At 39.9% G+C, this 27,929-nt stretch overlaps 1 protein-coding gene across 1 annotated transcript in view; it reads left to right on the top strand.

The window, feature by feature from the left end:
* Positions 1 to 7,274: 7,274 nt before the first annotated feature.
* Positions 7,275 to 27,929, top strand: part of MTMR12 (myotubularin related protein 12) — a 32,534-nt gene continuing 11,879 nt past the window's right edge. Inside the window, exons 1-9 of the mRNA XM_064642489.1 lie at positions 7,275 to 7,466; positions 15,498 to 15,552; positions 16,448 to 16,587; positions 18,381 to 18,453; positions 19,241 to 19,371; positions 20,024 to 20,117; positions 22,573 to 22,696; positions 23,888 to 23,963; positions 26,240 to 26,346. Coding sequence (XP_064498559.1) covers positions 7,290 to 7,466; positions 15,498 to 15,552; positions 16,448 to 16,587; positions 18,381 to 18,453; positions 19,241 to 19,371; positions 20,024 to 20,117; positions 22,573 to 22,696; positions 23,888 to 23,963; positions 26,240 to 26,346 — 977 coding nt within the window. The 5' untranslated portion in view covers positions 7,275 to 7,289. The remainder of the gene's footprint in view (positions 7,467 to 15,497; positions 15,553 to 16,447; positions 16,588 to 18,380; positions 18,454 to 19,240; positions 19,372 to 20,023; positions 20,118 to 22,572; positions 22,697 to 23,887; positions 23,964 to 26,239; positions 26,347 to 27,929) is intronic.

Genomic DNA, 27,929 nt, shown 5'->3' with positions numbered 1-27,929 from the left:
TGCCAATTTACAAGCTGTGTGACCTGTTCAGAGCTCCAGTTAAAGGAGTAGCCTGGCCTGAAGTGTTTCTGAAGAAGCAGTGATACAAAGAAAACAGACCTGAAAACCAAAGGTTTGGGACAAAGTCCACACAATAAACTTCTACCAATCCTCTGCTGGTTTATATATTCTCCCTGAGGAAAAGTGCCTCTACAAATTTCACCCACGCATCAGAAAAAAATAGAAAAATTAAAATAACTTATTTCCTTGGAAAAACATACTGGAGTTCTATAAGGGCAGGTGAGTTTTAGAGTTATCAAGAAAGATGCTTCCAAATACCCATCTGTGTTCAGACATGCCAAATTCCCCTATAGACATCAGCAGGAATATGTTTTAATTCTAGCACAAATATGTCTTAATTGTAGAAAGTTTGGTCAAAAAACTTTCCAAAGGCCTGAAGCTGAAAACCACAGCAATTCCAGAGAAAAATATTCTATCAAATCGAAGACAGTTGCTAACAGGGTAGAATATATGAGTTTATGAGATATCTTTTACAAGATTTGCTGCTTCTATAAAGTTTGCTGCTTCAAAGACTCGTTTGTCTTAGCTAAATAAAGGCTTACCTTGCTTAGACAAAGGCCTTTTTGGAGTCAGGGACAGAAATGGGAAGTTAGAGCCAGCCTCTAGACTTAAGTTTGTGGTTTTAGTTCCCACTAAAGAGCGTGCCGCTTTCCTGAAGGGGTGGGTTTGTGCCTGTTTCTTAAATTATCTGGGCTGGATTTTTGACTTGCAGCAGCTATATGGGAGGTGAGGACGACAGCATGAGCATTTATTTAGCTGGATGGCTTCTCTCTTACCCAACATCCATGATCAGTGACACACAAGTGCCTTTTCCATTAGGAAATCAAAGCCAAGAGTATGTCAAGGGCCTGGTAGGCAAAGTAAAACAAGCACATTTTTTTACTGCAGTCATGCACTAGATACAATTGTCACACAAGGAAAGAACATGTGAAGCTACCAAAAGCTTCAAGTCTGTATGTGCCCTTCACAAAGAGAAGAGGCTAGTGTATAGGCCTTGTATTTCTCCCTAAGGATACTCTGGAACCTGCCTGTCCAGTACCCTGTGACTTGGATGCTGGATGGTTCTCAATAGCTCCTCTTCTCCCACAGCAGAAGTCCTCATGCCCGATAGGAAGAGTCCTGCACAGGAAGAGCTATTTAACTAGATGGACCAGATTCCTAGCTAGCAATGGAGAACTGAAAATCTTTCCCAAGGACTTTACAACCATATTGCATTTGGAGAAGTTACTTGGGCAGAAAGAATCGGGGCTGCCCAAGGATACCTTGGCAGATTTTTCTACCACTCAGCTCAAGGACTGGCATCAAACTGGGAGCTGAATGTTGCTCTATGGTTTCTTGGGTTCATTCCAAGACAGAAGAGTCAATTCACACCCTTAGATATCATGAGGACCACATAGCTATTTATCATTCTTGTTTTCTAAGAGATCCTTAAGACCTCCCTTTGGTCTGCAGGTTTAGAAGAACCGAGGGTGAGAGGTGATCCCTCATTTAACTTTTCCTGACATCCAGACATGGCATAGGCTTGTCTCCTGATACAGATGGGCTTTGGCTCACTCTTTGGGTACTGTTAAGGGTAAGAAGTCTCCAGCCTGAAGTGATTTGGATTCACAGCTTTTTGAAGAATGAAAGAAAGACGTTCACTACACAAACAAAGAAGTCTCTGTGTGCCCATGAAAAAGGAATTGTGTTTGCTTTCAAGAGATCAAAAAGAAATGAGGAACTTTTCTAGCTCTTGTATTCTTGTTTGTGACACCCATGCTTTCCTGGGTGAGTAGAGTTAGTAGTTACTCACTTCCTCTTCTCCCACTTGTAGCTAATAAAAGAAGGTGATTTTGCTATTAGATGTGAGGTGCTGTGTTCCTTCAATTTTCACAAGTCTCATAGCAATACTTTGTTTTCCATCCTCAAGTTTAAAACATGTAATTCCCAGCTCTGTCTCTATGACTAAACACGCTGTTCCGGGGTGTGTTCCCAGCAGTTAATGCCTGTGTCTCATTGCATAATTGTTAATTTGGACCTGCACTCTTCTGCATGCATGTTTTGGCACTATATGCCCTATATGCTCCAAATGGTAGATGAACCTTCCTGGTCATTGATCAGATGTTCCCATGGCCCCTCTCTATGGCCTTTTACCATCTAGATTATTACTTAACCAAGACTCCAAATTTTAGCTCTGGAAGGCCCTTGTAGAACAAAAATATCCAATAATTAGGGGATGGATACAAAATTGCAATGGTCTGTATTGCTACTGCTGAAGGAATTGCTGTTTGCCGTCTGAGTCATGATGTGGCCATGTGGGACATCCCAGATGGCTTTACTTAAGAAATAAAATGCATCTCTTCAACCACCTTCAGGGAGGAACTGGGCATGTGGCATCCATAGATTGAGACATGGGATGGATTAGGAGTCAGAGCCAGAGTTTTCAGCTGATGAAAGCTAGAATAGGTCTGCTTTCCCTTTACTAGGGGAGATTCACACAAAACCTCCCCAAAGAAATTAAATTCTCACAACAATGAATAGAAAACGCTACATACAAAATTGAAACACACAATATAGTCAGTAGAGAAAGATCACTGTAACAAAGATGAGAGATAAAGAGTTCATGTAAGACACCATTACACAATCTCTGACCATATATTTTCATAAATGAGGATGGAAACAAATGGTTATACTCCACAGCTCCAGTATTACCTTGGAGTTCACCTCGAAGGTGACAGACTGTAATCTGAACCAAGTTTGGAAACTAACTCCCAAAGGATACTGGAAGTATTGACAGATGAAAATGTCAGTGTGAATCCAGTGCTAAAAGCAACATCTTAGAGTAGAGCTTTTCTTTTATTTTTCTTTTTTTTTTTGGAATTGTCTTAATTTGCATAAAGCTAACATTCATGACTTTTCATAGGAAATTATCTTAACCTGTGTAAAGCAGAGATAGCTATAGACTGATTTGCTGACCTTTTCCCAGGGGACATCACAGTATATTCCTCATTTATGATTTTTTCTCTGATAGTTCCCAGTAATCTGACTGCCATCTTCATCTTAATTCTCCTATATTTCTTGCATACTGATTTCAGCCACTTTAATGTGCTTAATATATTAATCCCTAAACTGAGTTACTTAACTGAACAGTAGAGATAGGGAGTATCAGACCCAGCACGCATGGCAGATCTGTTTATACTCAGGGTAAATCCAACACTTTGGGGACACCTCCTCCCTTCTTAGCACACATGACGATGTGTAATGCTCTGGGAAGTGTCAAGAGTAACTCTGCATGTATGACAGAAATACCTAGGTTTGTGCAGTTCTTCTGGTAATGCCCAGAAAAGCGTGAAAAAAGGAAAAATCTTCAAATTCTGCCCAGGTAGCTTTTCTGGATAGAAGAGGAGGATTGTGAAACCTTGACAAAGGGTAACTTTGTAAGATTCTCTTTCCAACTGCTGTGTCAAAATCTTTGCCTGTGCCACCACTGGAGATGCACTTACTAAAAGTAGTGTCCACACCTGGACGTGGCCATGATGGGAGGTCAAAGGGGTGCACAGCCACGGAGTCCTGCCAGTGATTCACCCCTCTGGAATGGAAGCTCTGCCCACCTGTGACTTCGCAGGTCTACAGAAGGACAAAGGCTCCTTCTATTTTCTTCAGCAAGAGGAAATCGGGAGTAGAAATTCAGTAGTCACACAGGTTTGCTCAGCACCCAGAAATGGCTTTAAAAATTCGTGACACCTGTGCAACCCATACCAAAGCATCCACAACAACACACACTGACCTGCATCCCACCCAAGTGCACCACAGTGCATCCGAGCACCCTTTGGACTCCCCAGGGCACCGCAATTTACAAAGTCCCAGGCTCAGAAAAGCTGGAATGCAGCACAAAGCTGTGTTCAGTGATCTTTGCCAACTGCACTCCAGATACTGCCTCGGATAATGCCTTATCCAGGCTACTCACTCCCCATGGCCAAGGCAATGCTGATGAGGACGACTGCCATGAAGGAAAATAGGAGACACAACTTGTAGTTGAGAGGATCCCTGAAAAAAAATTGATAGAAAAGCTGCAAGTGGCTCCTTTGTGTCTCCCCTCCGTCAGCTGTTCCCACCCAGCCTGGGCACAGCTGAGAATTCAGCCCAAAGAATTACTCAAAGTAATGGCACGTAAATTTTTTAGACAAAGCAATCTCTGTTCAGGGGAAGAGCAGAGCTGGTCTGGAGTTTCCCTCTTTTAAAGGTGAATACTGTGATTATGTTTTTAGAGGGTTCAAAGTATCAGGATAAAATAGGGGCAGTAAAATGCTGTATGTTCCTCCCCCACCACAGATAAATTAGAACTTGACTTTTAAAAAGTTTTAGTCTTCTACATTTGCATGACTGTCACTGATATAACTGAGAAATGTAAAACTGAACAAAACTAAATTACATAATTTTACACACTTTTTTTTTTAATATACTGGAAGTCATTGGCAGAATGAAACAACACTTCCCATTTAGAAGTAACGTGGGAAGACATATCCTGTTAATACACCATCCCAGGAATTTCAATTTGTTGCAAAATTATGTCTTAAAAAGTCTTCACTGGTGAAGAGAATAATCCCAAATGATGCAGGATTCAACTGCCTTATCTCCTCACAGGGAGAAAATTACAGGGGGTAATTTGGAACAACACTACAGAGTGAAAATGTGCAGGGGGGAGCACATAAAAGTGACAGAAAAGTAAATATATAAATACATAAATGAGAGGCAGTAGATGACTATAGTGTAAAGACAAGGAGGGGAAGTAGGGCACTTCAGAAGACCAGCTTCAGTCTGACCAAGCTGATTTCCCGAGGTGCTCTGAGCACTGGGCACTCTCTTGAGGCTGTTTCTTAACAAAGACTATATTTGGGTGCCTTCACAAGGAGCCTATTTCCCTCCACTGTCTGCAGGAGGAATCTATGGAGATCAGGTGGCTGGGTTGAAGTTGGCTTTTGTGAGTACTCCCCACAGACTCCAGATTTTAGAAGAGAAAAGGAGAAGACAGAGGCCTTTCTGAGGAAAGGGAAGATCCCCAAAGCCCTCAGGGCTCTGTAATCTGTTGGGTCACTGTGGGTTGCAGCTGGCCCTTTCAGATGCCAGTGTACTTTTCTGAGGTCAGCTAACCTGCATGTGTGATAGTTTATTTCATTCATTCCAGAAAAGGTGAACACACTGACTGATGAAGGGGATCTGAATCCCACTCTTAAATTCCAGGCAAAAGGCTTCAAATTCCTTCTGCGATTGGTTGAGCCCTGCACATTTGGCAGCCTGGAGAGCAAACCCCAGGAAGGAACACTTCCTGTTCATTACCAGGGACAGGACACAGATTTTTTGCTCTGGATATTAGCAGTTACATTCTGATTTTTTTGGATGTAGGGCTTTTTTATTATGAGATGTTGAAGAATGAATTCCCATGTGCTATGTGGGAATTAAAGCTCCTTTTGCACTTCACATCCAAGTTAAGACTCTGGCCTAGTGTCAAAACATCCTTCCTCTTTGAAATGTGTTATGTCAGTAAGTAGCTGATTTTTGCCTTAGTGTGCTGTAAACTTCATGGCATTCTGAGGTATTCATGCTATTCCCACTGTAAATTCAGATACTTTAAAACTTTTTTTTTATAGTGCCGTTCTCTTTCTTTGTGTATTTTAATACACTAGAGAGCACAGAAATGCAGTCTACATTTCCCCTCTCCCTGGACTTACACCAATTTAATCCCATGGGGTGTACTTTTGACCTATGCAGCTGAGGTTAGCTGCAATGTAAGGAATGACAAGGAAGCAGCTGTGGAGTGAAACAAGAGAGCTCTTCTGCGTGGGATCCCATACCAGAATAACCTTTGTTGTAAAACTACTAATGAAATTTTCTTTTTTTTTCTGACAATTTTCTTGAAGGTGATTAAATCCAAAGACTTCTTTTTCCTTGAGTTTGAAAACAGGGAAATTGTTTTATTTCTGAATTAAAACAGTCACTCTATTTTATTTTTATAAAGGCTGTCTTACACATGTAATCCTTTTTCTTCCTCTTTTAGTTTTCCTAGGTCTGGGTTTGGAGCAAGGTAAATAAAGAGTATTGCAATAAAAAGGGAGAGAATGATATCAGAAGTAATTATTATTATTATTTAAGTAGCTATTGATATTCACATCTTATGGTCTAACGAAGTTTGAAAAGTATGTTTTATTTGTAAAAATATTTCCATAAACTCTACTCTGTGTGCAAATTGTCGCCTGGGTTACCATTCATCATTTGAATTGCTGTGTTGTCTTGCCACCATTGCCACAGGCCACTTACAATATTTGCATTGTTCTGTATCCATATAAAAATGGAGCTTTTAAAAGTAACCTAGATACCAGGTAAACCCGGTGTTCGTTTACAGCGTCCAAAGACGACATTCCAGAGAGGCTGTGGTTGTAACACACGAACAGATATTGAGCAGAGGGCTTCTTGGGGTCTATTAGCAGTCAGGTTTTAGAGGATTTGGAGGATTATTTCATGGAGAGCTAATTTTATGTCATTTTCCTTGCACTTCTCCTGCCATAACTAAAACTCTACACCTCAGTGCTTTGTTCAGATTTTATTTAATGCTGACTTTTCTTATAAGTTTGCACAGATACAAGACTGGCATTTTGCAGCTGAGTACAAAACAGTGCAATGGATGACTAAAACAAAGTTTAGATTGGATATCAGGAAGATATTCTTGACTGTGAGGGTGGTGAGGCGCTGGTACAGGTTGCCCACAGAAGCTGTGGATGCCCCATCCCTGGAAATGTTCAAGAGTAAGTTGGATGGTGTTCCCAGCAACCTGGTCTGGTGGAAGGTGTCTCTGCCTATAGCAAGGGGGTTTGGAACGAAATGGGCTTTAGGTCCTTTACAACCCAAACCATTCCGTGATTTTATGACTCTGTGGAAGTGACAACGCGACCGAGGCACAGGCAGGGGCAGGCGCTCCTCTCAGCAACGCAAAAAGGGACGCGGTTACCCCGAATTCAAAAAGGCAGCGGAGGAGGAACCCCTGTTAGCCCAAGCCACGTCCAGCAGATCAAAGCAAGAGCCGCCTGCACCTCCCCGGGACACGCCGCGGGAGATGCTCAGGGCCGTGCCCTCCCACCCCCGGGGACGGTGACTGACAGCGGCCGGGCCCAGTGAGGGCTGTGGGCGGGAGGCGGCGCCCCAGAAATGGCCGTCGCGGGGCCGGGCCGGGGCCGAGTTTGGGGCTGTGGGCGGGCATGGGCGGTGTCGACTCCGTGATGCGGATCCTGGCCGCGCCGCGGCGGGCTCGCTCCTTCCGCTGTCTCCCCGCTCGGGACGAGCCCAGGGAAGCGGTGCGGCCGCCGGCCGGGGCCATGTTGGGCGGCGGGGCCAGGGCGGCCAAGCCGTCCTTCGTGTCCTACATCAGCCCGGAGGTGCGGGGGGCGCGGGGGCGGGCGGGGAAGGGCCGCGGGAGGGGCGGCGGGGCCGCGGCGGACACGGCGGGGGCCGCGGGGTCCTCCCGCCCCGGCGGGTCCGCGGGGAGCGGAGGATCCTGAGGGAGCGGGGACGGTGCCGGGGGTGCCGCCGGAGACTGCGGGGCTGAGCCTCCCGGGGGCTGCCCCGAAGGTGAGGGGGTGAAAAAAAAAGCTGAAAAAATATTAAGAAATATCGTTGGCTGGTCAGAGGAGTTGTTTTTATGAGCGGGGACCAGATGTCGGGCTGTGGCTGCTCGTCCCGTAAGGTGGGACTTTCCGAACCTGTTGTTCTTATTGTCCCTGAACATCACTTCGCGCTGTGCCTCGGTGAACTCCTTGCTCTCAGTTCTGCCGCTGGAAAGCTCTGGATCTCCCTCCGTAAGAGCTCTTGGCTGTGTGTATCTTTCTGTGTTCAACCTTCATATTGTTCTTCCCTCTTGTCCTTGCACTTACTTATTGAAACTTGTGTTGGCGGCTTGATCGAAGTGACCTTAGACTCGGTTTACTGAGGTCATCTTGTTACCAGATGGCATTAGGTCAGTATTATTCTGTGTTTCTCCATTCTTATTCCTGGTAAACAGCTGTTTTCTAGTTAAACCAATCCATGAAAATGAGCCATATGTGTTGGGTTTTTTCCCCCACCTCCTAGTTCTTTGTAATGTATGTCAGACCGGTTCTTCTTAATTGTTTGATTCTCATGAGATCTTCTTAAGGAAGAGATTTTTGTTTATCTTGTTGGTTAGTACAGTCTGTCACTGGTAGGACCCTGGTAAGTCCACTGCTTTTATTTTTTACTGGATCTGAAAACAATGCAGAGTTTTTACAACTAAAGTAGCTGTGCCACTTAAAGCTTAGGTCCTTAGTTTGTGATAGCAAAACTGGTTCTATATGTTGTTCAGGCCTAGTGGCTTGTAGTTTCATTGGTTTGCTTTAAAAGTTTTCTCTTTCTTGTATTTCTAAGCGAAAATGGGTGTAAATTATACGTACAAATATTTCTGGAGTCAGCCACTATATCCCTGTGTGACGTCACTGTTTCACCTTAGGAAAGTCCCTTGTACAAATATACAAAATTCAGTTCTCAGGGAACTGAATTTTGTGAAGGTCACAACTTGACTTGTTGGACTTACTGGATGATATTTCACCACTTAAATGAGTGAGGTGGATGCCTAAAGCTCGCTAGAAAAAATGGCTGGTCTGGAAAAGTACAAGTCAAATATATATAGTGCAAAATAGTAAAATATCAATTAATAAAGAGTTCTTTAGCTTGATTTCAACTGCAGTGATGCAACACCTCAAATATGATCCTGATGGCTGCAGGAAGAATAACAGAAGTATTTAATATTGGAAGATGAAGCTCTTAATGAAATATCCTGATTCACTCGAGCTTGCAGTCATTAACTCTTGACGTATTCCTGCTGCTTTTAGCCCTCTCCTTTTTAGACTTAAATTTAACAATTTCATGGACTCTTGCAGCAGAAACTTTGTGTTACAGTTGTGACTTCTGCCAAAGAATTGGTGTCTCGCTAGCACCTTCAAAAACTCAGTGAAATTGAGGTCTCATGTGAGTACCAAGTAAAGCAAGTGTCACTCTGCTCTTGTTGACAGCCTATGACTGTCTTAATGGTTACACAGGAAACTGAAGACTTTAGTGGCTTTTTTGAGGATTAAAAAAAAAAATTAGATATATGTTGAAACCTGTGAGGCTATTTGGGTATCTAGAAAAAGCATGTTGATTAAATATCCTAAAGTAAGCAGAAGTGAGCATCTCTCAAGGAACTGTATTCTGTATGCACCCAAGAAAAAATAACTTTCTGAACATGAGTTTCCTGTACAAGTTAACTTTCATGTAGCTGAGTTTTTAAAATGGATCTAGACTGATAGAATAGGGGGAATTCCCAATTCCTTGTATATGGAACATAGTTTGGTTGGCTGGGAAATTTGATCAAGGTAGTGTTAACTTCCAGGTGCTCAGGGAGGAATATTGGCAGCAGGTTTATTCAGCATGATGCTTCCTCTGGCAGGTCCTGTCAAAAGATGGGTAACAGGGACTTGATGAGTTTGAGTTTACATCATTGGAGTAGCACTGGAGTTAGTGGTGGACTTCTTGCTGAATTTACAGAGCCTTGCCTTGAATCTCTTTGTGCTTCTAACCTGCAGCAAGATTTCCTGTCAACCATGGTGCAACAGAGAGCGATATGCTAGCGTTATGCTGTAGCCTCCCCTTGCTTACAGCCTCCAGGTTCTTTGGGCTTGTCCTTGTTTGCTTGGGAAGTTGTTTAAGACCTTAAGCTGCCCCTTCTGGGTTAGGGGAGCCCTACAATAAGGAAATCAACAGCCTGCGCTGAGTTTTGGTTTAGCCCCTCTTATTTTATTCTGTCTTCAGATTCTTGAGGGACACACTAGACAATGTTCTGAAAAGTAAAATTTAAGTTAGCTTTAAGCTGTGCTGTGTGTTTGATTAAGAAAAGAAACAGGAACACTATTCATGTTAATATATGACCACATGGAAGTAAGGAGTGAAAAGAAAATGCTCTTTATTAAAGGAACAGAAGTATTTTCTGCTGTGAAACCCCAGAATGTCTGGAAAAGCAGTGTTTTTGACATCTGACTAAATATAACCTAGTTATGCTCTGCTGTATGAAACCACAGATCAATCAATGGTCTGTTGAGAGTGAGACTGTAGGATGTTGATATTAATGACACACTTCCCCTCAGGACAGACTTGGCTACCCTGCAGGAAGTGGGGTGAATGCTGGGGTATAAAGTCAATGTTTTGACATGTCTGATCATAGACTTGGAATATTTGTCTATGGAGACACAGAAACAAGAACCATTGCACTACTTCATGATTTCTAACTTTTCAAACTTTGGAAACTGAGGGGATTTACAGGGCAAACAAGGTAGATCATATTTTCCTAAAAAAATCTTAATTTGGATAAAAAAGTAGATATTAAATTTGATTTCAAGCTTAACGTTGATTTTTGTGCACATGCATTCTTTAGAGTTAAATCCTTCATGTTAATTATTATGGAATGCTATTTCATGTGTTAGCCCTTAAACTTTAAAAGAGGTTGTTCTGCTCCATGCTGCTTGTCCCTGAAATCTGGAGTACACCACAGACTGCTGAGGGTAACTTTCATACCTCTTGTGCTTTGTCTCTCAGATCCTGCACATTTTTTAGCTCATAACCACCGCAAATACTTTTTGCTTGTAAATCTTGGTACAATATTGTGCGTTCTGTAGTATTCACTCTTAAAATAGCACAATGCTCCTTCAAAGCTGGAATGGTGTCATTAAAGGGTTAGTAGTATATGGAATAGGAGTTATTGAACAGGACAGCTGGGCTGACATGGGGGAAGCCAGGAGCTGATGTCAGAGGGGATGGACAGGACAACGTAAGGAAAGAGGAAAGGATAAGAGATGAAACGGACATGGAAAACACGCGCTATGATCTAATGGACTGTTGAATAATGGAGTGAAAGGAAGGAAAACAAGCAGTTAGAGATTATTTTCAGCAATGTTATTGAAGTGTGGTAAGTATATTCTCTGGATTGTATGGCATACAACATGGGATTAGGCTTGTGTGACCAATAAAGAAAATACCAAGTACTTAATATGGTTTGTTTCAGAATACAAAGTATATGCTATGCATTTGCACAGGTATTTCCTTTTTTGCGTGACATTCAGGTGGAATTGTCAGGCACAAGTTTGATTTATTTTACTCAGGAACGCTGTACGTTGTTTGTTGGAGCACCACAACTAGCTTGCAAGTATTTCAGTGCAGTTTGACTCTTACAACTGATAACTTTCTTAACTATACATTTATCTTTCACCCCTCTTTTAGTCTTTTGATGAAGTAAATATGAAAAAAAAGCAGATGTTCATAGCAAACCTCACCATGATGTAGAGCTTCCCCATGCAGGGCTTACTTTTGGAAAACTGTATAAAAACACAAAAGTATCCTGTGTCCTCACAGCTCTACTATTTGCTGTCAGCTTTGAAAGAATGTACTTTTCAGCCAACACTCTTGATACCCTGAAAGTGATAACTTTACTGTTTGAATCTCAGAAACATGTTTTCTCGGTATGTTTACTAAAAATCTTATTTTTCATTGTTGGAACTACCTCTAGCACAAATGTCCAGCTATGGATAAATGGAGGCATTACTGTGGGTGAGGTGGGTTCAGAGTTTACGGCATACAGTTTGCAGTAGCAGACTGTATGCATGGTCTCTGCTGGGAGTGATGACCAACATCCAGTGTCAACAGACTTGTATCTGTCTCTCTCTCTATATATATATTGCAATACTGATTGAAAAGCAAATATCCAGATTTTCTAACAAGGTCTGTGTTCTAGCATGCAGGTAGTGTTTTTCTCTCTTTACATATCTCCTGTACACAGTTGTTTACCTCCACGTGGAGTGAGAGGAATTGCTCTCAGTTGTAGTGAGGCTGTAGGACAAAAAGCAGGGCTCACTTGGGATTCCTTTCCTGCTCCAGCTGTTAGGACCCTCTTAATGAAGCATATCTGCTGCTTGACCTTGCTGCCCTGAACTTGATGTTGCCTCACATGTGCCTTCAGTGCTTGGGGAAGACCTCCCCAGACAGACGTGGGGAATATACACTAGTCCCTTCAAATATGTATGTTTTTGGGAGACCTGAATGTAGTCCCTGGGTATTGCAAACTGTGCAGTTGTTGCTCATACTCAGGTAAAAACCAAGATGAGAAGAGGTGAGCCTTTCCTTAAGAAAAACAGTTTCTGTATTGTCTTTTCTCCCGTGTTGAGGCAGAGAATCTGTGAGCAGTATGGTGTCTCCTTTCCCTAGCACTTCATGTTTTTATAGGGCAATCACCTGAAGTTGCTTTGAACTAGCTAGGAGGAATATGCATTATGAATTAATAAGGTGTCAGCCTTATGTCAGCCTGAAATTGTGGCATGATTTGGTACTCTGCACTGTTACAACTGATAATTAAAGGGCATTGCTGTGATACCTACCACTATTCTAGAGCCTGGAAAAAGGACTGTAGCAGAAGGTGAGTGCACTAGTGAGAAGCATCTCTGAGAAGGAAGTTTCTAAAACCCTCAGCAAAGTTCAGGTCTTTGTCTCTATAGTATCTGAAGTTAATTTTCGTCATTTGTGTGGTGTCCTATGGGTGTCTGCTTTTAGCTGTGGCTGCTAGTAGGGTTTCCTGTGTTGTATCTTGAGTAAGAAGTGACAAAATGCTGCTTGGGGAATTCAGAACAGGAAAGCTACAGATCTATCTAAATAGATCTATGAGAAGTATCTCTCTACAATCTGCATAGCTTTCTGTGGTCACATATGGAAAGTGCTTGCATGCTTAGCTTCAGCAGATGGTCAAAGGGTGAAGATTCCTGAAGTCCAAATGTGTTTAGTAGCTTGTGGAAAAGGACAGATTTACTCCTGCTGCTTCCCTTTCTTTTGTTTCTGTGCTCATCTGACCTGTTGATGAGCCAGTTCTGCTAACAATGGGCACTAACTACAAAACCAGATGTAGCACAAGTACATACATCCCAGCTGATCTTATGAACCAAATTACCTCACTATGTATCAGACAAACCCAGGGATAAAAGAACTGGATGGGAGACTATGAACCTGTGACTAATTAAAGGGATGTTGAACAGCATGAATTGTAGTGTCAGCAGGCTCTTAAGTTAGTGGTAGGACCTGTGTTGCCCCAAAACTTAAATACATGTTAAAAAAAAATTTGAAACAGAATGGAGATGGTAGCTAAAGATGTGGTTTCCTGCACAACTTGCACAGACTCATGGTGAGTTAACAACATATCTTCCTAAAGATCTTTGCCTTCTCCCTGAAAAGAGCAAATACAAAACGTATCTACAAAATGTTACTAGAATTTAATGTGTTTTAATACCCTCCCTTGGAAAATGAGTGCCACAGTATGGATTCTTCGGCAACATTCATGGCTTGCAGTCTAGCTATGCCTAGTGTTTAATATGTTCATTAATTCATTATGGGAATATAAATGTTGACTTTCAAATAGAACTGTTCTGTAGGCTTAGCTCTCGAAAGCTGTTGAATGTTACAGGGATTCTGCCTATAGTAAACACTTCAGTGAGTGGGGTTTTGTCAACAAAGCAAAACTGGATTTTACATGGTGGTCTCACTGTTTGACTGAGGTCTCTAATCTGCTCTGATGGAATCTAATGAAAATTCTTATTCCTTTTAGAAGATAACCAATTTAACTTGTAACCAACACCCAAAGCACCTGTACAAAATTATTGCCTTGGATATCTGTATAAAATCTTCATTGCATTTTAGCAAATGCGTGTAAGCATAAAGAACTTATTTGAGGTCAATTTTTTTTTTTCCTCAGGTCTTATCTGCCAACAGTAACACAAAATGGTACTCATGGCAATGAGTTAAAACACTGAAGCAGTGTGTATACAGAAACAGTAGTTATTACATGCCTTATGATATCTCCCAAAGTAAAAGTTACTGGAAAAGCTACCTGGTTAATATACTGCTTTACTGTTCTGTGGCAGTGATTATTGGCATGCAATTTCTGAGCAGTGTTGCATGTAGTTGCACACAAAGAGTGATTGTATAAGGTATGGCTATTAAAGTCACTAGTAAATTCAAAGTTTAGCTTAGGAGTGGTGAGGAGGCAACACTGGAGAAAGAAAAGAGTGTGCGTATCTTCTCTGAATGCAGCAGTACTTACGTTAAGCTACAGTAATTTTTCTAGCTGACAAGTGTGAACTTTGATTAAAATCTACTTGTACAACGCCCACTCTTAGAAGTCAAAGGTAGCAAACTGTGTTTTGCTTTCTGCATTAGCTGCCAACTGTAGTTATGGATTTCTTTCTTTACCACCATTTTCATTTTATAACCTTTTTCTCTTTCAGCCTGTCGTGAACATCTCTGCTGTTCTCATGACATGATTTCCTGGTGGCTTTAGCTTTGCTGTACAACTTTCAAACTTTGTTTTGAGTCTTCTGAGTGTTGAGGGCAAGTGTTTATATGAAGGGCAGGGGGGTTTATTTTTGTGCTCTCAGGGGCTTTTGTTTCTCTGTACTTAATCCAGCAAAACTATTATTGCTTGTATCTCCCTTTGATTGCTTGCCTTGATTTGCAGTATCTGACTCTGGATGCTGGTGACAAACTAAAATTAGATTGCTTATTGCTGTGGCCCCGGGGGGCTTTCCAGTTAACTAATAGTTTTCCAGAAAGACTCCAATGCGTGTGAAGTGATTGGACTTGGAGGAGGAAGTTCTGAACTGGCTGAGCAGGAAGGGTGTAGCATGTCCTCTAGTTTATTAGTCTTTTGGCTGGAGATTTTAGCCCAACTATCAGTGCCATGAGGCTGGAATAAGTGATACTGAGAACGTTCATTTTATGCAGTTTAGGTCCAAACTAAAGAATATCCTGTCACTGGTTTTTACCTCTTGACTCTGAGATTCTGAAGTCCCTTTTGCATTGTGTTAGTACTGTTTAAGTAACTTTTTGTGCTTTGATTGAAATAAAACATGTAAGAAAATCAGAAACAGGTAGTGATGGATGAACCTTGAAAAACTGTGAAGGATGCATTAGAAAAAATAGTGAGTCATATGTGGCAAAGCTTATGAATGAATTCTGGGAGATGGTGTTGTAATACTAAGTTTGTGCTTATTCATTCAGATGTGCTGAGAGAACTTAAAGTGTTTTAATGCTTTATTTTTGTCTGTTCTTTACACAAATAATGCATTTTTTTGTGTGTGGTCAGAAATGCATGTAACTGTCACTGTGGGTGGCAAACCACTTTAATTATTTAGCTAATAGACTACTGACATTTAGTAGAAGGATCACATTGCAAACTTACTCTCCTTTTTTATAGAAGGCGTTTTCCTTAATTTTAATTTGCCTATTTGCTAGAATGTGAGGTGTGTGTGTTAGAGGGGGAGTGTAGTTGTTTACAGCATGTGTTGAAGGTAATAATTCAAAGTAATAATGACTCTTTCTGTCTTTAGGAAATACACATAAAGGAACCCATAGAAAAGGAAGTAAATCCTCGCTTATTACCAGGTAACTGTTGTATGTTACATGTTTTTTTTGTTTGGGAACTGAAGACAAGAACTAGAGGAAACTTTCTAGTTGCTTTGCTTCTACTGCGAGTTACTTAGGCCTTTTGATGCCTAATTTACTGTTAAGACTTTTTTTTTTTTAATTTACAATTATTTCTTTTTAAAAAATGTTTTCCAAGATCAGGAAAGACAAAATATCAGTAACAGTTTACAATAAACTAGTATTGGTGTATTAAGTTTCTTGCACTTTCTAGGAAAGACCAAGAGTTTGTCTGATTTTACCTATTAAAACTTTATTTTCTTAAACTTGAAGTTCAGTTCCTGTGAATTCTAAGACTAGATCTTTGTTGACCATTATTTATGCAAACTTGCATTTGAGAACTTTAAAACAGCCCTGGGACCTGCAAAATAAGCAATGTCCTCAGTCAAAGTTATGAAGAATTAACCATGATGAACTTGAAATAATTAACTCAAATGTTTCAGCATTCTTAGAGTTTAACAGAAAGGAAAATTGGAAGAGTTTAACTTGTTTATTGACCGGATACTCTTTGTTGTCGTTTGTGTTTTTTTTCAAGTACACACTGGCAAGGTTGTTCTTTGCAACTCTGTGTGTTGTTCTTCTGCCACTTGGAGTAGGCCATGACAGAGACACCTCTGGTTACAGAACTCCTAAGCATCTGCAGTTCAGGCTGTCCGGAGTAGTGTGAATAACCTGGAAGGCTCTCAGTGTGCTGATTCAGGAGCTGCCTCTTAGTGGTTTTGTGTCACAGTGATGAAATATTTTCAGATGAGTTCTGAGAAGCTGTCAGGAAGTTAATGCTGAGTTTAAGATAACAACTGAAACAATTAACTTATAAATGTCAGTTATGTTGCAAGTTGGTGTTTCTTTCGTACAGGTGAACTGCTGCTTTGTGAAGCAAGCACAGTGTACAAGTACATGCAAGAAGATGGATCAAATCGTGGCACCTACGGGAAACTCGTGTGCACGAACTTCAAGATTTCTTTCCTTGACGATGATTCTGCTTCAGATGATAATGTAGGAAAGCAAGTTTTCTAATTATGACCAAACAGGCTCTAAAGCATGTAGTGTTTCTGAATAAATAATCATATTGGGGTTTTTTTGCATCCCTGTGTAAAGGAAAGATAAGTTTATAAATTGTTCTAATGCATGCAGAGTAACTTTAATCTGCATCTGCATCCTCAAGCTCTAATGATTATTTTAACGAAAAACAATGCAAGCTTAATGTGGACACTTACCTTAGACATAGTTTATAACTTTTGTGAGTTGATGAAGCTTAAGTTAAAAGAATCTATTGTTTTGAAAATTAAATCAACAGTTTGTTTAAACCTGATTTCTAACTCCTTGTCTGGTAGCAGTAGTGGAAGTGTGAGTGTCAAACATGGCTCTGGTACTGGATAACATCTGTCTGACTTGACTTGGGCTACATCTGCAGAATTACTTCAGGGCTGTACAAGACTGAATAAGCTAGTACTCAGTGGAAATGCTCCAGATAACTTGTGTGGCTCACTAAGGCTCTGAATTATTCCATTCAAAGTCAGGTGTTACTGAAAAGATTTAAAAATCTGGTGCTGTTGAGCTTGCAGAGCAGTGAATAAGCTAAAAGCTCCTCAAATCTTAAAAATTATTTCTGTCTTGTTTCCTTTGGTTTAGGTGCTCAAATTGAGCTGTGAAGGGGGAAAGATAATGCCACACCTTTTTTGATATGCTTAAGCATTGAAACAGTTTGGTCCATTTAGGTGATAAAAGTGTCAGGAGAGCCTGGTATGTGGCTCTTGAGTGCAAGATGATCTCAACAGTGAAGAACAGTGAGAATAATATGATTAGCACACATTGATGGTAGTCAGAAGTTTCTTGGGGTAAAATTTCACAAAGTTTAAGCATTAAAACTAAGGCTTCTGCAGCCAAATACAGATTTTCGGACCTTCTGGAATTAAAACAAATTTTGGAGTTTTTTAGCATAAATTGCAAGTGATGTGGAAGTAGTTGGTAATTAGTGTGGAAAGTTAGTAATGACCATACTACTTTCTGTTCTACCACTAACTTTAGACCTTGATTTTATAGTATGCCAAGTCAACTATATTTCTTTTAACAGAAGTTCAGTATTAGCCACCTGATGCAGAGTACTGCAGACCTGGAAGTAACGTGAATAAGGTTAACTCTGTTCACAGCAAAATATAATTTACTGATGTAGTGTATATATCAGCCTTTTGGTAATAATATTTTACATAACCATGTTTAATTGTAGCATCGCTCAAATGCCATTTTTAACTCTGAACCTGTGGAATGATAAAAGTGGAGGGATCTCCAAATCACTTCAAGTTTGGTGACACAGTAATAATTGGGTTGTGTGTGTCTTCACTTTACCCAGTGATAAATCTGGCTATGATGTTGGAATATTATTGGGATGCTTGTTCTTTTAAGAGACTTTGTATTTCCTGCCAGGTTCCCATAGCAAGGAAACTTGTCATAAAAGGGCTTGGATTCCATCAAGTTACTGTATTTCCTGTTTACTGGGATGATTCTACTTTGAAAAGTGACTCTCAATAGAAATACATACTTTGAAGCTATTGGAAAAATAAAATCTCTGTCTACATTTCAAGCATGGCTGAGACTTAAAAAAACTGTATCTGCAGTTTACAAACTATGTCTGTGTAACCTGCATCTGTTTGTATTTTAATAACTATTTTCAGTGTTCTGCCTTACACAGCTTGTAAGAATAAGAAGTGCTGCTGATATTAATGTACTTGTGACAAGGTGGTACTGCTTAGCAGTGTGACTTTTCTAAGAATATTTTTTTTATGTTCTAGGAACCAGAATTTAAGAATAAAATTGTAGGAGAAAATGACATAACCCTGCAATGTGTAGATCAAATCTATGGAGGTAGGTCAGCTTTCTCCTCTGAGGTGTTTTGTAGCGCTCCTTTTACATGTACATTGTTTTTAGAAAACTGATAGATTTGTCACTTTGGCAACTAGGATTGGGTAGTCTAGAACAAGCAGCTGCAGTTATATTTCGTGATGAAATGACAGATAAGAAATCTCTCAGAACCCAGTCTGATCCTTCAAGCTTGTCAAATTAATTTTAATTTATTTGATTGAATTAATTTGATTAATTATCTTGCTGGGACAAACAGAACAATCCCTTCAAAATACAATGATTCAAACCAGAGAATGTACTGTGAAAAGTCTCTTAAGTTTGGTGCACAAGGATCTTCCAGTGTATCAACTATTCCTGTAAATGTGGAGGTATTCACTTCATTTGAACAGTGGCACTGCAGAGCAGTACAGGTACCAAATTACCAAACAATACTTCTTGTTTGTCTAAGGGAACTTTGTTTTATGAAATCCATGATATCTTCAACATATTAAAGGAGATCTAAAACGAGGTCTTGGTTTTAATTTTCAGGTAAATCAAGGAGTGCTTTGCAGCTGGTTTGCTACAAATTTGTTTTCTACCTTGTATGAAGTAATTTAAGGGGTTTAAAAGAAAAGGTTGAGTATATTAACACAAGAGTGTGCCTACCTGTGTTGTATTATAGTTGTTTTCTCTTGCTAAAACTTGGGCTTGAAATAGTTTATTGAGAATTCTGAAGAGTCAGACAGGTACAACTATATCAACAGATGGCAAATATCTTTTTGATATTTACTTGGGATTTTTAATTTTACAGTTTATGATGAGAAAAAGAAACTTCTAACTGGACAGCTGAGAAAATACCCAGAAAGGTTAATTATCTACTGTAAAGATCTTAGAGTATTTAATTTTTGCCTGAGATACACAAAAGAAGAGGAAGTGAAAAGAGTAAGTATAGTAACTTAATTTGTTTTTCTGTTTTTAAGCTTAGTGTTGAGTGTTTGTGAGGATGAGAGAAGGGTAAAATTCAACGTAAGAGATCCCTGAAACTTTAAGTATTTTCTGATAATTTAAAAAAACTTGCTCTGATCACCTCTGAGAAAGACTGATTTCATTGAATGTCATTATGTGTAGCATTTAAAAGATCAGATGCACTGGCTCTTTAAAGAAAACTGGAACTTTAGAGTGCTGCAGGAAATCAGCTTCAGCTCAGGCAAACTTGTAAAGCTGTTCTATTTGTGATGTGTAATTTCATTATATTTTAGACTTCATCCTTTTTCTTATGAAAGCTGTTAGTTTCCTGATAACTTCAGTTCTTTTAACAGGTTAATCTGAACTCCAAACTAGATGTCTACTAGTTTTATTTGAATACGAGTAATTCTGGAAGTTGAACATATATAATACTACTTAGACCAAGTAGATACAGTGTCTTGCAGACAACAGAGAAAGCTTACTGGAAGTCAGTTTTCAGCTGTTGGGGATAGAATCCATGAGTTTTGTTTAAAACCTGGATGGAGTGGGTGGCAAAAAAAAATAATCACATTTTTAACACTGATAGTCTTGGTGTGTGTTTGGGTGTTAATTTTTGGTCCTCTTCTAGATCGTCAGTGGTATAGTTCATCATAGCCAGACTCCTAAGCTGCTTAAACGTTTGTTTCTGTTCTCTTATGCATCAGCTGCCCCAAACAACACAGGTAGATGTTTTTCTGTTTTTTTATCTGTTTGTTGCATAGTTAGTTCCTTAAGCAGTCTGGGATGTTTAGTATTTGAGTGTCTGCTTGGGTTGTGACTCTGTCCTGCTGGCAGATAGCCTCAGAAGATTAATTTTTCCCGTGTTAGACTTGTTGTTCAGAGTCTCTAAATTGTCTGCTGTTGGTGTCTGTGTCCTTCGGGTAGTTGCACAGAAATTTTCCAAGCAAGGGTAGCACCCCTGGTTTGAAAACTTACTGTGACCAGTATGTGCAAATGCTTTTCACGTGGTTAATCTAAAAAATACTTTGTGTATTTTATCAGTGTGGTTTTTCCTGTACTATTGCTGTGAACGAAACTTCCTGCTCTTAATTCTGAAATTATTGCATTTGCAGTGGCATCGTGTCAAAAAGTATTTCCCTTTTTGCTCTCATTTGCAAGCAATATGCTGCTTCCAGGCAACTGCAAAAAAAGCATAGGTTTGCATAGCAGGATTCTGGAAGAATCTGACTTCCTCATGAAGCTGATTTATTACATAATCTTCCCTCTTGATCAAACTGGGCTGACTAATAAAGTAAGCTGCAAAATTCAAGATAAAAAAGTTATCTTTTTAGCATTCTGCAGTTCAGACCTCAGTAGTGCTGTTTTGAATTAGGAACCTGATCCTCAGTGCACCAGCAACACCTATTCCTTTCACTAAGAGAAGTTTTGATGTATGCAAGGAATTAATCAGACAGTTAGCAAAGTATGTCAAGGAATTAGAAGAAACCTCTGGAGCAATGTCCATCTGCCCCCCTTCAGAGTAGGGTTAGCTACAGCAACTTACCAGGGTCATGTCCAGTTGGGTTTCACATATATTCATAGCCTTTCTGGACAGTCTGTTTCATTATTTGACCCTCCTTGTAGTGAAAAATTTTATTGTTACATTTAAATGGAATTTCCTGTATTTCAGGTTGTGCATAACTACCTTTTGTCATGTCACTGAGTCTAGAGTCATCTTGTGTACTCTCCTCCCCTGCTTCCACTCTTAGTCAGATGTTTATACAGGCTAGGAACACTTCTTGCCCCCTCTGTGCCCCTGCTGAGCCTGCTTTTCTGTAGCCTGAATGATCCCAGTTCTTGTGTCTCCTCATAGCAGGTGCTTTGAGCCCTTCAGTGAAGACAATGGGCCTTCACTGGGCTTGGCCCAGGAGCCCTGTGCCTGTCTTGTGCTGGGGAGCCCAGCACTGGACACAGCCCTTCAGTTCTGGAGGCTGAGAACAATGGTCACTTCATTCAGGTGGTAGGCAGTGGATTTCTGATGCAGCCCAAGAATACACTGTCTGCCTTTGCTGCAAGGGCCTGTTGCTGACTCGGGTAGTTGCTGCAGACTTTACCTGTAAATGGTGTTCAGTTTCAGCTACAAACATCAGAAAGACTGAGCTTTTCCAGGGAGAGACTGAGAAATCTGGGAGAAGCCTAGTCTTTATAGCAACACTGGAGTGCTGTGCCAGAATTCTTTCATGCTTTAATAACTGTTTTCAATAATAAGTGTCTATGTCTCCTTTATGAAATTGTTACAGGACAAACCAAGCAAACTTTAGAAATTGGTTTTTATGCCTCTTATGGTCTGATACTTTTAAAATTGTAACTTTTCTCTAAGAGCTCATTAATAATGTTCTGTTTCAAGCTGTAAATTTTTCATCAGCCTTATCTTACAGTGGAAAGTTTCAAGTTGCCATTGTATCTTCACTGGAAGTTCTAGCTCTGTTTGGCATTTCAGTGTTAGCTGATGTTGCAGGATGTTACTTAACTATGATGTATGCCTAAAACAATTGACATTACTCCATAAATTATATGGTTATTATACAAAATTTGAGGCTGAATCAAGCTGTTGTCATAACTGTTGCTGGGGTGGCTAAATATAACTACAGGAAAGGTTCTCAGCTGAAATTATTGAGACTGAATTGGTGTAATCAATTTTCTGCTCTTATCGAGTGCCTGAGATGTTCTATTCAATGCAAAACTCCATCATAAAAGAATGAACTTTAAATGAAATGCAGTATCTGAATTTTTGTAGAAAGGTTTTTGATATGATTGTGAATTCTGCATTTAAACCTATATTATTAGATGCCAGTCCAGCAGCATTAGTATAAAATGTTATTTGCTGCACAATATCCTGGATTTTAAGCTGGATATGAGGACAGCCTCAACTCTCTGGGAGTTCTATGAGAACTAATTAGTTTCTGTAGGAGAAACTATTCCTGAAGTTATTAGTCACAGCAGTATTTGACAAAAGGTGTCTTATTAAAGATCAAACAGAGACAGCGTGGTGTACAAAAGGCATTTTATCTTTGACTTTCTGTACACAAGAGGTCTTGCTTGCTTACCTTAGTGGCAACCAACTCCATTATTTAGGAATGCTTTTGTGTTAAAAGTTCCTAGTAGTCTGAAAAGTTAACATTATCGAATATCTGACAGATGGAAGAAACCAAACTGTGATGTTTGATACACTCGAGGACTGGCGTGATGAGTTGGAGCGGACCAAAGGGAATGTGAAATACAAAGCAGTGATCACCAATGAAGGCTACAGAGTGTCTGAGAAGTAAGCTTGCCCTAATGAATAGTGAACTTTGGATTTGCAAAAATCAGTGCTACTTTTGATGCTGAGGATTATACAGTTGTTTAGGGCTCTTTTTAGGATCTGGTTTCCATTTTTATTTGTGAAATACTTAGATTTGTGACCTCAGGAGGTGATCTTACACAACCCCCAGCTCAAGCAGGGTTAATTTCAATAGGAGATCAGACTACTCAGGACCTTGGTCAGTCAAGCTTTGTGCAGGTCAAGGAGTGGAGAATACCACCTTAAAATGGAAAAGGAAATATGTAGGTCTGGGACTTACACTGCTGTCATACTGGTTGGGTTGACACTTTCTCAATCCTGCACCTTTACTCTGGTAAAATTTCAAGGTAGATGCACTGGAGATTTTTCACTGATTTAGCTGAGGGGGGCTGGATGGGGAAAGCGTACCTGGTTTAAAGTGTATATGCAAAATGTGCCAGTGGAGGTTAAGTTGTGTTGCCTTTAAGAGAAGGTTAGCTGAGTTTAGCTACCAGATTAGCTGAGCAGCATCTATTGGTGAACCCTTTAGAATGTATACAAACCTTTGTATACTACTGCTGTTTTGTTTAATAGTCAAATCTTGAAAGGCTTCACAGATCTTGGAAATGAATACCAACATTCAAACAAGTCTTAACTATTTATTCTACAACTGTTTTGAGAGACCCTAACCAAGTTTAAGAGTACTTATCTTTGTTGCTTCTCTGGGCCTTGAATATAAATAATGTTGGCTAATGCTGGAAATCCATGATATATTAAATTACATTCTTGAATTAGGATGTGAACTGCTTAAAAGGCCTGGAAACAGGAGTAGTTATCTAATACTGCAAGGGTATCTTTTGAAACAACAAAGCATGAGAAAACCAAGGTGGTCTTTACAATCAGTCTTAGAGGTTACAGTTAAATGTAGTATTTAATTGCAACCTTGGAAAGACAGAGGAAAGTTGCAGGGAAAATAATTAAGAGATCAAGATTGGAAAAAAATACCTTGCTCAGCTGAAAATAAAGGAACAGCATTGAGGAAAATATAATTGTCTGGTTGGAAAGATTATTGTAGCAGTAAGAATGAATATATAATTAGCATGTGGGCTAGAACACTCACCATCATTAAAAAAAGGTTGGATATTGTTCTTTGTTTAATTTTTAAGACCAATAAACTCTCTTTTGTTATCTTAGGCTGCCTTTGTATTTTGTTGTTCCCATATGCATTTCTGAAGAGAGTATCTTGAAGTATGAAGGCAGAGGCATTCCTGTAAGTATGTGCATAGCTGAGGGTAAGAAATCTTACTGAGATGGCAAAATTTCAACTAGCATTTCAGATGTGACTGCATATTATTTCAGAACTTGTTTCAACAGCTTACATGTTGAATATACCTGACCATCTACTCAAGGGAAACAGATGTTGAAAGGAGAGGTGCTTGAAGTATTCTATATTTCACTAAACCGGGTAATACGTAGCAAAGACATAACAGCAAAATATGTATTTACTATTCACAGTTCCTATTTTCTTACATCAGATGTCAGTGTTCCTATAGACTACAAATACTACTAATCCTTCTGTCCATCAGCCTGTTTTTCATGAGACTGTACTGACTGGCATCTGGCTGGGGCAGGATGTAGGACTTGAAATACTGTTTGGATGTTGAGGTGAAGACCATGCATGTAAGGTGAAGGTGAATACCTCCAGTTACCTGGCTTGGGTGCTGGTTAATGGTATGGCTGTGATGATGCAGTGCTTTTACAAAGTCAAGTAACCCAACTGAAAAACTAGTTCTACCAGTCCAACAGAAAATGAAGTTAAATATACTGGTTTGCACCCTGTAGCAAGCTGGCTTTGGCTTCCTACCTTGTAGTTTAAGAACCAGTAAGACTGAGTAGATGGAAACAAGGAGCAAAGCAATTTCACTTGTAAAGTCTTACCTTAGTTGCTGCATGTCCATCAGATTTGCCAAGGAAACCCATGTTCATTTCATGCCTTTAAATTAATTGGTCCATAGAGAAGATGGTACTGTATTGTCCTGACTAAAAGTTCGGTTCAATTTGTCTCAGTGTCAGAGATATATTACACTGGCTGTTACACACAAACAGAAGTGTTTTCGCTTGTTGGTTTGTTTTTTGGTTTTTTTATTCCATCTTGCATTCATAGAATCACTGAATAGTTTGGGTTGAGAGGGGCCCTTTTAAACATCATCTAGTCCAATCCCCCTCTGGAATGAACAGAAACATCTTCTAGATAAGGCTACACAGAGCTCTGTCCAACCTGACTTTGAATGTTTCTGGGGCATCTACCATCTCTCTGGGCACCCTGTTCCATCCAGTGTTTCACTGCCTTCATTGTAAAAAGTTTCTTCCCTGTATCTAGTCCTAAATCTACCATCTTTTAGTTTCAAACCATTACCCCTTGCCCTATCACAGCAGGACTTAGGAAAAAGCCTTTCCCAGGTTTTCTTACAATTTCCCTTTAAGTAATGAAAGGCTACAATAAGGTCTTCCAGACCCTTTTCTTCCCCAGATGATCAGAGGGCTGGGACACCTCTGCTACAGAGACAGGCTGAGATCACCTTTGTGTCTCTCCTCTGGACCTGTTCCAACAGGACGGATGACAGCATTTGTAGCTCTAGTCCACTGTTCAGAGGCCTTGTAGAACTCTTCTCGTTATTTCCAAATTACTTTTGTGAAGGTAGTGTAAAGATAGCTTGACAATATTAAGGTGGTTTGAGAAGGCAGTGAAAGGACAGTATAGTATTTTTTTCACACTTGATGATTGTGAGTTTCCTGCATCCTTCTGAGTTGCTCCCCTTGCTTACTGTGAGTTGGTAGCAGACCTTCAGCTTCCCAGTTTGCCCTGTGTGATATTCCTGTTCAAAATGATTCTTACTCCTCGCTTCAAAACAAGTTTAAAGATGAGCTCGAGAACTTCAAGGAGTAGGTGGGAGTCAAGAAATTGTGTAAAGAGAAGTAAGAAGCTTTGAGGACTGATTTGCTACAAGGAGTACCTGGGACTAGGCAATCTGATTCAGTTTTGGAGTGTTTAATTTTTATTTCATATGCCTAAATGACCCTTTATGCATAGTTCATGTGGAAAGGCATATCAGTGCATCTATTGTGAGTTATCTTAAGGCTGAACTATAAAAAAAAACCCTGCTATCAGTATGGAGAAACTGATGGATGAAATATATAAGTTACTTACAAGTGCTGTCTTGCTGTGGCATATATTCCAACGTATTTTGGCCATGCACTTTTTTTTACCTGTGAGGGCAGTTGAGAAAGTAGGGTTTTTATATAATCTGACATTTTGTTTCCTTGTGTCTGTGTGAGTTTAAAACTTCACTTAAAACTTGCAAGTGGTAACATAGTGTACTGAGGCATGTAATTTTGGTGCAGGTGTAGATTTGCTTCTACTGATGGAGCTTTTGAATACATCAAAAACTCAGTGAAGCACAGCACAGAGAAATTTCTTGTGTTAAGCAAATATCTTGTATGGGACAATTTACTAATTTTTATCACCTGATAAATGTCTTTCTGCAGATTTGGTGTTGGTCTTGCCATAATGGTGCTGCTCTTCTCAAAATGTCTGCATTTCCCAAAGAACAGGATGACAGTACTTCACAAATGCAAAAAGCCTTCTTGGATGGGTCAGTAATAGCTATTCTGTCCACAACACTTTGCTTGGTATGGACCTTGCTTCTCTTTTTCCATATATGCTATATCTTTTAAGCTTTCACACATCAGGAAACAAGTTCTAGATCTGAAAGTAGTTTTCTGTAGTGGAATGTATTTAAGCCCTTGACTCCACGGCATTGGTCAGTTGTGCAGGACTGGAACTTCACTGAAGGCTTTTTTGTGGAAGTATGTATACATACCCAAGTAATCTCTCTACAAACCATGGTGTGTTATTTAGGACAAGCAGCACCAAAGCCTGTAGGTGTTAAGTACAGTTGAAATATTATTAACTGATGGGCTCAATTCTGTTTGCAAGTGGGAAAAATCTAGACTCCATCTCTAAACATGGATTTGCAAGCTGAGTTTTTAAGACTCTGCCATCTTCTGAGAACTAGGTTTGTGTTTTTATAGACAAAGTGATCTAAAAATCTCTTGAGACAGCCTAGCAGTTCACTGCTGCAGCTTTCAGATGTGAAGCCAGACAGTGCTTTTTCAGGTGAGGCAGTGAACTGAATTAGTTTAGGAGTTTGAAAAATGCAAAGTTTAATTTAATGGAAGGAGCACAGCTGCCTGACTGAGAGTTACAGTGATGATTTGTTGCTCTTCGGTCTTGGCTTTTTTAACCTGTTGGGTGTCCTGGAGAGAACTTCTCTTAGCAGCCAGCTTTTGATCACTCATATGTACAGTCTGTATGTTCAACATCAGCTCCTTGCTCCTCAAAGATGAAAGGCCTGTTAATCACACAGAACTAACAAAATATCTTGATTGGGTTCTTAAAACCTCCTTTGTTTATACAATTAATTATACTTGCATAGAAAAGGCTTTTGACTCTTCCTGCAGATTTTCTAATGCTTCTCATGTGAAATGGGGAAGATTACAAGGCTTAGAACTCTAATGCTATTTCATGATGCAAAAATAAGTAAAACTATACTAAGCTGTTACAGGGTATTGACTGATACTTTTATCCCTTTTCTGGAGTCATTTGAACTTCGGCTAGTATTGCTGATTTTTTTTTTTTTTTGCTGTGGAGTACTGGTGCTTTACTACTCGTATCTAAAAATATATATACAAATTGTCCCTGAGGGTGTGTTAATGTGCTGTTGTAACAGTAGTTGCAACTCAGGCACAAAGCAGGTGTTTACAATTAACAGCTTATCTTATTGAAAAAGCTGTTCAGAGCCAGATCTTCCAGCACAAATTGTTTACTTGTTTATTACTTCACTTGGAAGAAGTATTGTATTTAACCAGTGATTGCTTTCCCTCAGTTCTTTGATCTGAGGCACGTTCCAGTAGGTCTAGTAACCTGTGTTTCTGATGTGGATGCCTGTAGTTCTCACTTAAAACAGGTTTCTGTGCTACAGCATACAGGAAACAAAGCACTCTGTCCTGCCTGGAAAAGTGCCCACAAGGCTTCACTTCTGAACTATGAGCTAGAGCAGCTTTTCCCAGGTCTTGACAATAAAAAGCCAGCATGACAGCAGACATATTTACTAAGCTGATGTTCATCTGAGCTCTGGAACCTGAATGAGAGGGGATGTTCTGGGTCCAAACCAAA

This window comes from Pseudopipra pipra, chromosome Z (assembly GCF_036250125.1).
Source record: "Pseudopipra pipra isolate bDixPip1 chromosome Z, bDixPip1.hap1, whole genome shotgun sequence".
In the NCBI taxonomy this organism is placed as follows: domain Eukaryota; kingdom Metazoa; phylum Chordata; class Aves; order Passeriformes; family Pipridae; genus Pseudopipra; species Pseudopipra pipra.
This window is presented reverse-complemented; position numbering and strand designations above follow the sequence as displayed.